This window comes from Pelobates fuscus, chromosome 2, assembly GCF_036172605.1.
Source record: "Pelobates fuscus isolate aPelFus1 chromosome 2, aPelFus1.pri, whole genome shotgun sequence".
NCBI lineage: Eukaryota > Metazoa > Chordata > Amphibia > Anura > Pelobatidae > Pelobates > Pelobates fuscus.
This window is the reverse complement of record NC_086318.1, coordinates 316258215-316270257: the sequence shown is the minus strand read 5'-3', so window position 1 is coordinate 316270257 and position 12043 is coordinate 316258215. Positions and strand designations below refer to the sequence as shown.

At 44.7% G+C, this 12043-nt stretch overlaps 1 protein-coding gene across 1 annotated transcript in view; it reads right to left on the bottom strand.

Annotated features, from left to right (window-relative positions):
* Positions 1–2558: 2558 nt before the first annotated feature.
* AK9 (adenylate kinase 9) overlaps positions 2559–12043 on the bottom strand; it is a 113557-nt gene continuing 104072 nt past the window's right edge. The window contains exons 38-39 of the mRNA XM_063443519.1: positions 11558–11672; positions 2559–2792 (exon numbers count right to left, since the gene is read on the bottom strand). Of these exons, the coding sequence (XP_063299589.1) occupies positions 2590–2792; positions 11558–11672 (318 nt within the window). The 3' untranslated portion in view covers positions 2559–2589. The remainder of the gene's footprint in view (positions 2793–11557; positions 11673–12043) is intronic.

The following is a 12043-nucleotide window of genomic DNA, read 5'->3' as shown; positions in this document are numbered from 1 at the left end:
GTCCGGCTAGGGCTATTTACACCAGGACCCCGCCTGACTAACCAAATCAAACGGTCTGACTAAAGAGCGTTCGATCGAGCGGTGCGCCTTCGCTCCTTCCCTCCGACAGAGGGGGCAGATACACAGATTCAAAACCCCTTTGGGCCTACCGCACAATCGGTATACCCCTAGTGGGTCCTGCCGTCTAAAACAGCAGTTGTCTTACCTCCTCGTTCCTGAACCTGAGTTCACACTCATCGACGGGGACACCCCAGCACTTCTCACGTAGAGGCCGATGATCTCCTGGACAACAGACCAGTGGCGCCGAGACGAAGGGAGGTCCACGCAGAAGTTCAGGGGTGCAGCCGTAGAGAACGTGGGCAAAGATAGACCGTCTCACGCCTCTGCCTCTCAGCTACCGTTGAACGATGAGCTTCCCGGCCAATGCACCAAATGATACCGGAGAAACTGACGGAAGCCAAGCACAGAGAGATGGACACAGGTTTCTTCAGGAAGGAAGAGATTCTTTATTGGATCACCGATCGGGACTCAGAGGGACTAGCGTCACCAAAATACAGCAAAGTCTGAGTACTGAATACATAGAGTACATTCCTTATATAGCACTGTAGCTCCTCCCACAATTAACTACACCCACACATACCCTTAACCTATTTAATAAATAGAGTCTAAACTCATCCATCCGGTCTAACCACGTGGCTCATCTGATACAAAGGAGAGGGACGCGTAATTCCAGTTCTTACATTCCTGCACCTGGTCAGTACAGTGATAACAGTATCTTAGCTACGTGTAATTAACTAACTGATACTACAAACACATATACATACATATGCCTTGTGGCAATCTTAGCCTGCTAAACTTGTATTTTACTGGAATTACATCACACTGGGGCTGGCTGATGATGATGGGAGTCTGAAGAAGAAGCTGCAGAGCTCTCTCTCCTGCCTCCTCCTCCTCAGTTGGTTCTTCAGTGTCCTGTCAGCCTGCGCGGTCTGTATGCTGGGAGGAAGTAACAGTCACTTCCTCCCAGCACTCTCTGCAACTTTAAAGGGGCCCAGTCAGGTGAGGTAGTTCTCCTATGGGAGCTGCACTAATTTCTCAGGAGGGACCCAGGACAGACTCTTAAAATGCGGGACTGTCCTAGGCAATCCGGGACACATGCAGTGCCATCTTAACAGCATTATGGGCCCCCGGGCAAAGAAGTGCACTGGGGCCCTGTCTACACAACAACTTACATGAATACAAATTTTAATTATTCATAACATTAAGCTTATATTCATTGGTACCTCCAACAAATGCAATACATAAATACAGACTGCTGAATAGGCAGACATGGACTGCTGAATACATGCACACAGACTGCTAAGTACACACAGACAGACTGCTAAATACATACACAGACCGCTGAATACACACACACAAACACACACAGAGACTGCTGAATACACACACACAGACTGCTGAATATACACAGGCTGCTGAATACACACAGACTGCTGAATACACACAGGTTTCTGAATACACACACACAGACTGCTGAATACACATACACAGACTGCTGAATAGACACACACAGCCTGCTAAATACACACAGACTGCAGTGAGGGGTGCAGTGTATGTGTGTGTGTGTCTGTGTGCTGTGTGTGTGGGTGTGTTGTGTATGAGGGGTGCTGTGTGTGTGATGGGTGGTGTGTGTGTAATCATAGTAGAAATGTGGAACTGCATGCCTCCCCAAATACTATGTATCTGGGTGCAACCAGACCAGTCCCAGGGACCAAAATACTTAATAGAAAAATAGAAGAAAGGTCCAGGCACCCCAGGATACAAAAAGTCAAATTTATTGAACCCACTGCCACTCACAACGTTTTGACCTACCTACCTAGATCTTGATCCAAGGATAAATCTGACTGCCATTCTGGGGTCAAGAGGGAATTTTTTTCCTAGTTTGTTTCAAAATTGGAAGTGCTTCTTTTGGATCAACAGCAAAAAACAAATGTGAGGAAGGGTGAACGTGATGGACACGTGTCTCTTTTCAGCCTATGTAACTATGTAACAGCATGCAACTTTTCAGTCCACATGTATGTGGACTCTCTTACCAATGCCCTACGTTCTCAGACAGTGATGGAACTGCTTTGTTGAGCATTTGCATACTCCTTCCTAAATACTTTGGCAACTTTTTATTGGTTTCCAATTCTTGCATTTACAGTTGAATATTTGGGTATCAAGAGCCCAAGTACTACTTTCATGTGCTGTCATGTAAAAAAGAAAAGAAAATTCTAATTATATGTAACTTGGATGGATGGCTGACCTAAAATTGACCTTAGGCAACATGCAATTTAAAGGGCTACTCCAAGCATAATGACCACTTTAGTGATTTGAAATCGTTGCTTGAGGTCTGTATTTGCCAGTGTTGATGTTACCTGCGGAAGCATCATTAGCCATCATTAGTGATCTCAGCTATAGGATACTCTAAGAATGTGAGGCACAAAAACATTTTGTGTGATCCAAATTTATTAAATATTAGATTTTCAAAAATGGCATCAAATGTTCTGTTTCTTCACTTTGGTTTGAATGTATATTAGTGTATATCCATTAAATGCAAATAGGGTTTACATCTTTAAGTGCTAAGAAGTACTGCAACTTAAAATCAAAATCAATGGGTCTCCTTTGAGGATCCATGTATTTTTGTGTCATCTTATTTCCAAGATAGGTAATGAGCTCACAATGCTCTAGAAATTGCTCCATCTTTTTCTTGTATTTCCTCCTTATGTAGTCAGATTTCCGAGGATTGTGTGCTAGAAGATAGTAATAAATAACATTAGCAGTTTTAACGACAGCAAAGGTCAGTACGTATTTTAAAATGCAGAGACTATGTGTAAGCATGTGTCTTATAAAACTGTTTTCTCTCTGTTACATTCTCTCTAATAGAGTTATTCATTAAAGTCAGAGTGGCCCAGTACTGATTAGGGCAAAACTATTCGGTGCAGTACTGGGCTATTCCGATTGTACAATTTTTGCTTACAAGACAATCAAACAGAGAACTCTATTAACATTTCCAAGCATGGGAAGGCCTTTTAAAAGACTTTCTCCACCTTGAAATCTCAGACAATGCAGAGCCCTTATAGGGCTATCATAGATTTTTTTTTTTAAATTTTATTTTGCATGGTTTTGATTTTATTTTTAGTTCTCTGTTTCTTATTTAACAGTTATATCAGTTTATAATGGATTTGAGGCTGAAGAAAAGAAGACTTCAGCAGGAAGAAAACCTCTAAAGGGAAGTATGAAATTGTATTTTACATGTATTAGATGCATTGCACCCCTCATTATTATTTGGGTGAGTTAGTCATTTTTTTGTTTTATTGTGGGGACCTGGCTAGTGGCTTGGAGACCCCTAACCACAGGGGTGAAGGAGGTGAAATGGCAGACAAGATTTTTGCTATAATATCCTCTACCCAAAGCCCATAGACTGTGAGGTACGGAGAGTGGACAACAACATATACCTTTTTTTTTTTTAAATTCTTTATTTTTGTTTCGACACTGAACGCGGCTTGGTAATGTTTAGTGGCCCCCGCAGGGGCCGATCATCAACATGTAATACATTTCTCTTTACATAAGATAAGTGGAGTTGTACCATGTATATCAGTTCTAATGTGCCGCTCGGTGTCGTTTGTAATTTCATAGGGTATTTCGAGCCCATGTGTAAAACATAAACAAAAACTAAATCCAAACAATACGATACATGACTGCATGGCATTGAAAACAGTTAACTTTGCGCGGTTCTAGATTCCATCAGACAGGTTCACAGTCTTTGTGGTCGTCTGTTGAACACTCAAAGCAGTTCGGGCTATCGTGCTCCTTATGTGTTCGCTATTGCGTCTGGACTGATTTCGTACTATAGTGGCCGCGGACGTCGTGTAGGTCTGTCCCTTAAGGTAATGTTCATTTATGTCCGTGTTGTGTACTCCCCAGTTGGGAACATTCTCCGTGAATTTGTTGGTGGCCCTTATGATGCATTCCTCCCCCTTTGGGGTTAGTCCCTAAGGGACATCTAGCCGGGTCGTGTGTGTATGGTGGTCATTCTTCCACTGTGAGCGTTCACAACATTAGCTTTCCTACGTGTTTTTCGTCCTGTTTTCGCTGTCTAACTGGGTTACCCTGTGTGTTTCGCCTGTGGTTCTAGGTAGGCGTATGAGCCGGTTTGGTTGTCCAACACTGTGCACCGTATGTTTGGCAACATGGAAGGTGGGGGGAGGATTGGACGGGGCTGTGGGATGGAGTGAGGGGGGTGGAGGGGCGTGCTGTTTGTCGGGGCGCCCGGCAGGTCTAGGTCTCCGTACGGACCGCTCACCCTGTCTAGTCTATGTGGTGTCATTCATTAGCATATACTTCCCAGGGTTGCCAGATTTTTTTGAATGATTTTTCCGTGTTTCTAATTTGGGCTGTGAGTTTGTTCATCAGATATGTGTCTTTGATTTTTACTATCACGTCGTTATCGGTGGGAATTGTGGGTTTCAGCCACACCTGTGCAAGAGCTCTTCTTTAGAAGTTGTTGTTCCTTCCTAGGGAGGCCGTCTGTGGGTCGGGACAATAGGATCGCCCAGGGGTCTAAATCAATGTGTCGTGTTAGTATATCTGTCAGTAGTGACTGGATACTCTTCCAGTATTTGGTTACTTCAGGGCATTCCCACCACATGTGGACAAAGGTGCCTTTGCCACCGCATCCCTTCCAACATGTGTCTGTCGAGGTTTTCCCCATTTTATGGAGCTGAACAGGTGTGGTGTACCATCTCATAAGCATTTTATAGGATTGTTCCTGGTGTAGTACACATATCGACGTCTTCCCATATATCTACCCAGTCCTCTCCTTCTAAGGCCCCCCCCCCCAGGTCCGCCTCCCATTGGTGTATGTATCTTGGATCTTTAGCTCCCTTTTCCGGGGCGCTGAGCTGCACATAAATGGCCGTGATTAACCCCTTTTGAGTTGTTTCTGCATTACATAGCTGTTCATAGAAAGTCATTGGGGTTTGGGCTGCTTTTTTTATCTCAGGGTTTTTGGCGAAGTCTCGTAGTTGTACATATCGGAAGACGTCTTTGGTTGTTAGGGGTGCCATTTTTGTTAGGGTGTCAACGGTTCTGAAGGAGTCACCATCATACATGTGCCCGCATCTTTGCATCCCTGTGTTTTCTATCCCCCTAAAGTCGCGTGCGCTCAGCCCGGGCTCAAATGCTTTATTCCGTAGGTACGGAGTCAGCGGTGAGGGTGTGTGTTTTAGTGCATATTTGGTGGCTGTCAGATCCCATATCCGTATAGAGTTAAGGATCGCCGGGCAAGTGGTGCGCAGGGATGGTCTGTCTTGTTTGGGTACCCATATCCAAAATTGTGGTAGATCCGTGCTCATTAGTTTTGTCTCTAGGTCCACCCACCTGTGTGAGCCCTCCGGTGTATGCCATGCTATTATTCGGGCTAATTGAGCCGCCAAGTAATATTGATACAGGTTTGGGAGACCCAGCCCGCCCCTTGTTTTCGGGCGGTACAGTACCTGTCTAGCTATCCTATGTCTCTTCTGTGCCCAAACAAAGTTATCTATGTGTTTCTGTAGTGTCATTAGGTCTTGTTTGGTCACTTTAATCGGCAGAGCCTGGAACAGGAACAGTAGGCGTGGGAGCAATGTCATTTTGATTGCATGCAATCTGCCAATCCATGATATTGGCTTTTCGTGCCATTTTTCTAGATCGCGACAGAGTTCTTGGATGGTGGGCATGTAATTGGCGCTGTACAATTTCTCCGGGTCCGCTGTGAGTTTGATACCGAGGTATTTAATGTCAGTTCTTGTGAGTTTGAGGGAGTGAGTGGTTTTGATGTCGTTAATCCCCTCTGCTTCCATTTCTATTGGCATGGCAACCGATTTTTCTAAGTTGATTTTATAGCACGAAACATGTCCGTATTCCTCTAGGAGGGTCACCAGTCGTGGTAGGGACTCCCATGGGTTGGTGAGTGTGACCAGAACATCATCCGCATATGCGGAGACTTTGTATTCTTCTCCCCCTGCTTGTATACCTGATATGTTCCTGTCTTCCCTTATCCTCTGCAGGAGTGGCTCCAGCGAGAGGACAAACAGCAGGGGGTAAGGGGGCAGCCTTGTCTAGTACCGTTAGCAGGTGTGAATGGGGTCGGGGCTGTTCCCGGACGGTGGTCTGTGCCCGCGGTTCAGTGTATAGGGCCTTTATACCTTTAATGAATGTGTCTGGCATGTGTAGTCGGTCAAGCAGTGCGAAGAGGTAGTGCCATTGCACCCTGTCGAATGCCTTCTCCGCGTCCAGAGACAGAATCAGAGAAGGCGTCCGGGTCCTCACCGCCCACCATATGACATCCGCTCCTCTCCTGGTGTTTTCATACAATTGCCGTGATGGCACAAATCCAACCTGGTCCGGATGGACCAGAGTTCCAAGGAGGGGGTTTAACCGAGTCGCCAGTATTTTTGCAAAAACTTTTACATCAATGTTAATTAGAGAAATGGGTCTGTAATTCACCACTTCTGTTGGGTCTCTTCCTGGTTTGGGTATGAGTGTGATGTCGGCTGTTAGCATATCTGGGTTAGGGTGTCCACCGTCCATCCATTCGGTGTACACCTTCGCCAGTCTTGGTGTCAACGCGTCTCTAAATATTTTGTAGTAGGAACCATCAAAGTCGTCCGGTCCCGGGGCTTTGTTACCTTTGAGGGCCGTGATCGCCCTGTCTACCTCCTCCTCCCCAATAGGTACCCCCAAGGTTTGCAGGACCTCCGGGTTCAACCCTGGCATGTTTGTCTTTGCTACGTATTCAGCTACAGCTTGTGTGTAATCCCTGTTGTTACTGCCTAGTTCCGGGGAGTGGTTGTAGATGTGTGCGAGGAACTCCGTGAAGATGTGGTTGATCTCCATAGGATTTTGGGTTATCTGACCCCTTTTGTCTCGGATCGCCGATATAGCTTGGAAGTGGGGTTTGGGGTTTAATGCTCTAGCTAGTAGGGTGTCCATCTTATTGGAGCGTTCATAGTAGAGGCGTTTTTTACGGACTAGGTCTCACCCTAGGTCCTCTACTGCCGTGGCTCTTATTTTATGTCGGAGGTCTCTAAGGTCTTGGAGTCCCTGTGTCGTAGGGTTATGTTTATGTCTGGCTTCAGCCCTCCTCAGCACCTTTTGGAGCTCAAAGAGGGTTCAGCCCTTTGCTTTTTCTGTCGGGTTGCGAGTTTAATGAGGGTGCCCCTAAGTACCGCTTTGTGAGTGGCCCATATCGTGGATTGTGTTAAGTCCGGTGTATCGTTGTCGTCAAAATAGGCCGAGATTTCGCCTTGGATAAGTTTCTACGTCACTGGGTCTTTTATGAGTGTGCTGTTCAGCCTCCATTTCCATGGTGGTTTGGGTCCTGGGAGTCTAAGAGTGATTTCTACGTCAGCATGGTCCGACCATGTAATAAGGTTGACACGTGCAGAATGAACCCATGGGATCCTGGTCTGGTTGACCCGGAACATGTCAATGTGGGAGTATGTGGAGTGTGCTGCCGAGAAGAACGTATAGTCCTTCAGTCCCGGGTTACGCAACCTCCAGGGGTCTAGTAATTTCGTCTTCTGTATGAATTGGGTTAGGAGTTTGTCTTGACCTCCCGTCCTCTGGCCACCCGTCGGGGCACTACGGTCTACTGTGGGGCAGGGTGTAGCATTTAGGTCGCCCCCCAGTATTATAATTCCGTACGATAGAGTGTGGATTAAGTTGTGTAGTTGCTCCCAAAAGCCCGGATCTGGCTGGTTAGGTGCATAGATGTTAATCAGATGGTATGTGGTGGCGTGTATCGTCCCCGTGTGGATAACGTACCTGCCCATAGTGTCTGTGCGTGTTGTTTGGGTGGTAATGGGGCATTTTTTATGTAGGAGTATTTCTACCCCGCTTTTCTTTACTAGTGCCCTGGAGGAGTATGCCCTGGTGTATAGATGATCTGTTAGTTGAATCCGGGCTGAGCGCAGGAGGTGTGTTTCCTGTACGAAGGCTATGTCTGTTTTTTGTCTCTTTAGTTCCCTCATTAACAGTCGTCGTTTAGTCGGTGTGTTAAGGCCATTGACATTCAGGGAGGTGATTTTCAATGTCGCCATATTGTATTTCTCTTTTGGATCCCCTATACTTCAGGTCGGAAACCGACCCGCCGCGCGCCCTTTCGAGCTAAGGTGTTGAGGTAGCCCTGTGGATGCCCTTGGGTATATCGGGCCCCTAGCCTTGTGCCGGGTCGGGGCGATGGGGGGAAGGTTGGGTGAAAAATAGGAGGGGGTGATGGGAAGGGGTGGTCGAGGGGGGAGGTAGGTAGGGGAACTGCCCTAGTCGTGGTCTATAGGGAAAGTGCCCCAGTCTTATCTAGTTGTGCCGGGTATCTCGGGGGGTGACTGCCCGCTCCGCGGCAAAGTGTGTATGCGCGGAGGGGGCAATCAGTCGCCGAGCACCCTGACACCAATCCGTAAAGCAGAGTTATCCATTACCCGTACTTCTGATCCCTGCCAAGTCTGTGGGTCAGTTCGTCTGTATGTGTCACGTCGCATACATTATTAAGCAACAACATTATTTACAACAAATAGCTAAACATGAATAATGACATAGGATAAATAATATTTCTATCCCCTCTTTTTCATGTTTACATAGTCTGTAGTTCCCAGGCTATCACCACTGTAGAAGTTACATGGAGGGGTTGAGTTCCCCATCCCAGCACACCTTCTATCTACCTAATAAGCCCGCAGTCCCAAATGATCCCGGACGCCCCTACGTCTGTTGGCTGTGTAGATGTATGTCAGGGGTTGCCCTGTGGGGGATGTGGGTGAGGGGTTGAGTCTTCTAGTCCCTGTTTTGTCTGCTTATTCTTGAGTCTGCCATCTCGCTCTCTATGAGGCGGTGGTGTCATGTAGCCTAGCATGTATGATGGTGTTTGAGTCCCTATGTGGGGGTCTCACTTTCTATCTCTCTGCCTGTCTTACTTTCTATCTCTCTGCCTGTCTTACTTTCTATCTCTCTGCCTGTCTTACTTTCTATCTCTCTGCCTGTCTTACTTTCTATCTCTCTGCCTGTCTTACTTTCTATCTCTCTGCCTGTCTTACTTTCTATCTCTCTGCCTGTCTTACTTTCTATCTCTCTGCCTGTCTTACTTTCTATCTCTCTGCCTGTCTTACTTTCTATTTCTCTGCCTGTCTTACTTTCTATTTCTCTGCCTGTCTTACTTTCTATTTCTCTGCCTGTCTTACTTTCTATTTCTCTGCATGTCTTACTTTCTATCTCTCTTCCTGTCTTACTTTCTATTTCTCTGCCTGTCTTACTTTCTATTTCTCTGCCTGTCTTACTTTCTATTTCTCTGCCTGTCTTACTTTCTATCGCTCTGCCTGTCTTACTTTCTATTTCTCTGTCTGTATTACTTTGCGTTTTTCAGTCTGTTGCTTTCCCTTTCCTTGCCTGTCTTACTTTCTTTTTTTGTCTTAGTTTTCCTTTCTTTTCCTGTCTTACTTTCTTTTTTGTCTTAGTTTTCCTTTCTCGGTCTGTCTTACTTTCTTTGTCTTAGTTTTCCTTTCTTTGCCTGTCTTACTTTCTTTTTTTGTCTTAGTTTTCCTTTCTTTGCCTGTCTTACTTTCTTTTTTTTGTCTTAGTTTCCCTTTCTCTGTCTGTCTTACTTTCTTTTTTTCTGTCTTAGTTTTCCTTTCTCTGTCTGTCTTACTTTCTTTTTTTTGTCTTAGTTTTCCTTTCTCTGCCTGTCTTACTTGTTCTTTCTCTGTCTCATTTACATTCCCATTTTTTGCATGTCTTTGTTTTGGTTTCCCTGCATTTCTTTTAGTTTCACTTTCTCACTCCCCCTCTGTATTTTACGTCCTCCTTTCTCTGTTTTACTTTAACTCCCTGTGTTCATCTTACAATCTCCATATCAGCTCCCATATGTCATATTTCCTCTTCTAGGGCATTTCACTCTGCAATTGTTTGACTCTATTTGCTGCTTGTTCCTAATAATTATGTTAAAACCTCTCTTTACCTACTCCAGAAGATTGACTGATGGGTGTATTGGTGTTTGGGAAACAGTAACATTGTATTATGTAACAGTTGTTTTTTTTTTTTTTTGGCTATGAAATACAAACCGAATGTCACACAGCATATACAGCTATAAAGGTTGATAACTCTGAGATGGTATTATATTCCTCAAACACAATACATTGTTTGTTGGCCCAAGACATACTTGAACACTAGAGAAATCTCAATGTATCCTTCCTAGTGAAATATTTAAAGGGACACTATAGTCACCAGAACAACTACAGCTTAATGTAGTTGTTCTGGTGAGTATAATAGCTCCCTTCAGGTATTTTCATGCAAACACTGCCTTTTCAGAGAAGAGGCAGTGTTTAGATTGGCCCTAGGAACACCTCCAAGTGGCCACTCCTTAGATGGCCACTGATGGGGGCTTCCTGGCTCAGGGCTGCACAGTAAGCAGCCCTGCCGTTCAGGACGCTGAATTTTCCTCATAGAGATGCATTGATTCAATGCATCTCTATGAGGAGGTCCTGATTGGCCCAAACGGTGTTTGGCCCCGCCCCCGTGCCGATTTTAGCCAATCTAATGCTTTCCCTATGGGATAGCATTGGGTTGGCTAAAAACTGGCCATTTTGATGATGTCACAAAGGGAGCGGAGCCAGCGCCGGCAGACCCGCGCGGCGCTGGAAATAAGGTGAGTTTTATATTTTTATAGGGAGTTAAGGGCTGGGGGCAAGCCACCCCAATGTTAGGTTTAACACTATAGGGACAGGAATACATGTTTGTGTTCCTGACCCTATAGTGATCCTTTAAAGTAAAAAATAAATGAATGTATTTTTTGTATTACATGATATTTTCATTATGCTCCACTATATCTGGAATGCTAGAAATTGTCTGTTCTCAGGCAATTTACCTGCTGGGAAAGGTGACAGCCTTATACACACAAAAATAGGTATTTATGCTCAGTTTGGCTCCCTTTCTTCTCAGTGCAGCACCAGGACACACACAGACTGCAATACAAATACACACACAAACACAGACATACACAGATAAGGTTTATAAAACCATGATGCACTGTAAGACACAGACTGTGCACATCAGGACTCCTGGTCTGACTGGGACATACAAGCAGTCATAGACACATTAATATGCATTCACAGTACGTTCTGACTATTCTCAACCAATCTGCACCTTTCACTCCCAGGCTGTTTATGACACCCCACTCGGCCCCCTCCCCTTCTCTGACATTACTTGTTTTAAGTGCTATCAGATTGATCAGTATTGCTTCAGACCTGAAGAGAAGAAAACTCTCAAAAGATTGTCTTTTAAGTATTATGTTACTCCAATAAAAGGTTAGTCCAATAAAAGGTATCATTGCATACTGCAATAATCTGGTATTTTGGCATCTTATCTGCTGGAACGAACGAACGAACGAACGAACGAACGCACGCACACCCACTTTTCTGACTATATGGTATATTATTCTTTACCAATTTTCTGACTATGAAGAAATGTATATTATTTCACATTTTCTTACCTTTTAGATGATATGCAATGTACAGCAAAGCAGATCTTTTTACACTTAAAAATGGGTACTTTGGCTTCAGGCTTCCCGCATCATTTAGAGCTTTTATTAAAGCGGATGCTGCTCCCTGAACAAAAGACAAAATCATTACACAGAAGAAAAGAAAACCACAATTTACTCACCACTGTAAAATGCAGTGAACCAGGTCTCTGCACATGTGCCCTGCTCAACTAAGAACTGAGCTCTGTACTTTTTTAAAGGAACACTCCAAGCACCATAACCATTACAAAGTGCCATGTATAATCTTATTATAATGGCATTAATTGAATCATGCCATTTTTACCTCTCCATTTCCATGCAGGTAGGGCAGGCTGGCAAACGCATTTGCAGAAAATGAAGTGTCATGTTAACGACTTACAAAGTTATTCACTAAACTTAGAATTGCAGGGAATCCAAAGTGAATTGGACATGAATTCCAAATTTAAGCCAAAATAGCCA